Genomic DNA, 3,271 nt, shown 5'->3' with positions numbered 1-3,271 from the left:
CATGGAGGCATGTTCCAGTCACCTTGCGGGTTTCTCCTCCTACATCCTCGGAGGGTCTGAGAAGCTTGAGGGTCTGCAAGAAGGCTGAGCTGCTGACTCAAGGGGAAAAGCCGGTAGAGACCTGTTTGTGGTTTCAATCTTGGGGAGAAAGCTTGTTCGGTTCTGCCGAGACGTGTCAGTCACTTGCAACAGGGAACGAGACAGGATCACCGAGCGGGGGTGCAGGGAGCGAATGCGGGGGGAGAGGAGGAGGGAAGAGGATGGGGAGGGGGGGGTAGAGGCGGTGTAAGCGGGGAGAGGAGCAGGAAGGGAGGGGCGAGGGGCTGACCAGACAGAAACGACTTGACTTGGTTGTCGATCGAGGCGTCCATCGACTTCTCAAGCGCTTGCTGCAGCCTCAGTCACATGGGGGAGGTGTAACAAGTCCGGGCTAGAAGCCTGCCGGACCAACCCTACCAGCAGATGCCCGCTAGAGCTCGAGTCAGTGACCGTGTCGCTCCCTGCCTCCAGCATCGTTGCGCTCGGCCCGGAGCTGAACGTAAGAGCCACGAAGGCGACGACGGCGAGGGAGGCAGAGGCCACAGCCTGACGACTGAGAGTGACTGGAGCAGGCAGCAAGGAAGGGAGAGAGAGGGGAGGGAACGGGAGGAGAGGGAACAGGGGGAGGGGAAGGCGAGAGAGGGGAGAGGAGGGAAGGCCGGAGGGAAGATATGTACCGCTATCCTCCATGCCGCGTGCTTGTAGAACCTGCGCAAGTTCAGCGGGACGGGGACCTGGAAGGACCAAACACCTCGAGGGCTCGGAAGCTGACTCCGCAGCAACCATAGAGCTGAACTCTAGAGCTTCAGACTGGCTTGTAAGGGAACCAAGAAGTGTCAGACTGAGACAAGAAGCGAGTATGCACGAGAAACAATCCTTCGTCTGCAAGCTCCAGTGCACAAAAAGGAAGTGACATGGATGATGGGAGGAGGGAGGGATATGCGAAGGAACTGGGCGGAAGGATGAGAGTAACCGTTGAGGTAGGAGGGAGGGAAAGAAATGCAAGGATGATGTTGCAAGATGTGTTAGGATGACGATGGTCAGGGGGAGTGCGAGGGGAGCAGAGAGTGAAAAGGGACAAGGTCGAAGACGAGGATGACAAGAAGAAAAGAGCGAGGAGAGATGTTGAGAAAATTAAGGAGGAGCACGAGGACGACGAGCAGGAGCATGCGGATGTTGAGGAGGGAGAGGAAGGACGAGGAAGGACGAGGAGGGAGGGTGGTCAGGGAGGACGAGGAGGGAGGGAGGAAGGGAGGGACGGTGAAGGAGGAGTAATCAGAAGGAGGATGAAAACTAAGACGGGAGGAGGAGGAGGAGGAGGAGGAGGAGGAGGAGGTGAAGGAGGAGGAGGAGGAGGAGGTGAAGGAGGAAGGGAAGGAGGAGTGGAAGGAGGAGTGGAAGGAGGAGTGGAAGGAGGAGTGGAAGGAGGAGGAGGAGGAGGTGAAGGAGGAGGAGGAGGAGGAGGAGGAGGAGCTTCCTCCTCAACAGCAGCAGGACATGATACAAGCACTCCGAAGCGTCATCTTCCGTTACAATCGCAACGATCACAAGTAAACTTGAACGGTTTCAATAGGTGACCTCACTGACGGCATGATCGCCCGGCCGGGCCCGGGGCCCGGGGCCCGGGGTCAGCTCAGTACTACCGGGCTCCCGGGAGTCCCAGCGCCGCCGTGCAGTCACGGCCGGGCGAGTCCCAGCAGTGACTGAGCTGCCGAGCACGCGACGCGGCCCGTCCGTGCTGAGGCGGCGTGGGGCTGCGGGGGCCCCCGCCGCCGGACTCCGGGAGTCAGGGCGGGGGAGTCACAGCAGTCCGACTGTTCAAGTGCAACTTGGGGTACTCAGGTAGGCGTTACCAATGGCTACTGAATCTTGAGCACTGAAAGAAACAAGAAGCGGAGGGGGGGGGGGCTGGAGGAGAAACGTGCGAGAGTTTACTCGGGATAGACATGTTAGAATGGTTCAACGATGGCGCCCGGGAACTTGTCGGCTCTTACAACATCCGCACATACCTGACGCGAGAGAAAGCTTGTGAGGGGTCGGAGAGGAGGAGAAGCGAGCTAGCGGGAAGTGAAGACGTGTTGGAAGGATGGGGTAAGTGGAAATGAGACGTGATGGATGTGGAGTAGTGAAGAGAAGAGCATGGAGAGTGGGAGTGGGAGAGGGAGAGGGAGAGGGAGAGAGAGAGGAAGAGAGGAAGAGGGAGAGGAAGAGGAAGAGGGAGAGGAAGAGGGAGAGAGGGAGAGAGGAAGAGGGAGGTGGAGGGGGAAAGGAGAGGAGGAAGGAGGAGGGAGGCTAGGAAGGGAAGGGATCAGTTTCTCACATGGTCTCTTGCCGAGTGCATCGATTGAGGATGACGAGGCGCAGGCAAGGGCCAGGAGAGGAGATGACTTCCACCTTGTCAAGCAGCTGAGACCCTGCTGGAGAGGAGGAGAAGGAGGAGGAGAAGGAGGAGGGGGACAACGAGGTGGAAGTGGAAGTGAAGGAGGAGGAGGAGGAGGCGGAGGAGGAGGAGGAGGAGCTCACCGTGGCAGGGACGTTCATCTGAGTGGTCGGGCCGGGAGGAGGAGGGACGGGGATGAGGTTGGGGCGGCAGTCAGACATGGGGGAGGCGAGAAGCTGCAGCAGGTTCAACGGGCAAGCGCAGAGCAAGGAGGAGGAGGAGGAGGAGGAGGAGGAGGAGGCGACCGTGGGGTTGGCGGGGTAAGGGGCACTGCAATCGTTACACCACCACTGCGAGTTGCTGCTCAGAAGGCTGGTCAGTCTTTGTTCTGCCCTCTCTCTCCCCGCCCGCTACCCTCCAGACTCCTCTCTCCTCTCTCCTCGCTCCTCGCCTCTCCTCTCTTCCTCGCAAACGACATCTGCATACCTGACTGCCGAGTTGCAAGGCATCTTGTGTCCCATGACGTACCACATGGAGTACTCGTCCTGACTGCAGTTGCCCTTGTCGTCCAGGCTGATGTTTCTGTATCACGATGAGGATCCCGAGAGTTGCAAGAGTGAGATAGAGGCGAGGAGGAGAGGGCAGATGGAGGAGTGAGCGAGGGAGGGACGAGAGGAGAGGAGAGGAGAGGAGAGGGGAGCGGAGGGAGGGAGGGAGGAGAGGAGAGGAGAGGAGAGGAGAGGAGGAGAGGAGAGGGGAGGGAGGGGAGGAGAGGAGAGGAGAGGAGAGGAGAGGAGAGGAGAGGAGAGGAGAGGAGAGGAAAGGACAGGGGAGTAGTGCAAGGAGAGGAGG

At 59.6% G+C, this 3,271-nt stretch overlaps 1 protein-coding gene across 1 annotated transcript; it reads right to left on the bottom strand.

Moving 5' to 3' along the window:
- Positions 1 to 133: 133 nt before the first annotated feature.
- Positions 134 to 825, bottom strand: GUITHDRAFT_119758 (hypothetical protein; the record flags this gene model as incomplete). Its single annotated transcript, XM_005821010.1, has 5 exons — positions 134 to 162; positions 329 to 389; positions 457 to 585; positions 717 to 747; positions 791 to 825. The coding sequence occupies 5 exons, from the start codon at positions 823 to 825 to the stop codon at positions 134 to 136; spliced, it is 285 nt and encodes a 94-aa protein (XP_005821067.1).
- Between the last annotated feature and the right edge of the window lie 2,446 nt (positions 826 to 3,271).

This window comes from Guillardia theta (assembly GCF_000315625.1).
Source record: "Guillardia theta CCMP2712 unplaced genomic scaffold GUITHscaffold_156, whole genome shotgun sequence".
Taxonomy (NCBI): Eukaryota; class Cryptophyceae; order Pyrenomonadales; family Geminigeraceae; genus Guillardia; species Guillardia theta.
Note: the sequence above shows the minus strand (reverse complement) of the source record. Positions and strands in the feature narration are given on the sequence as shown.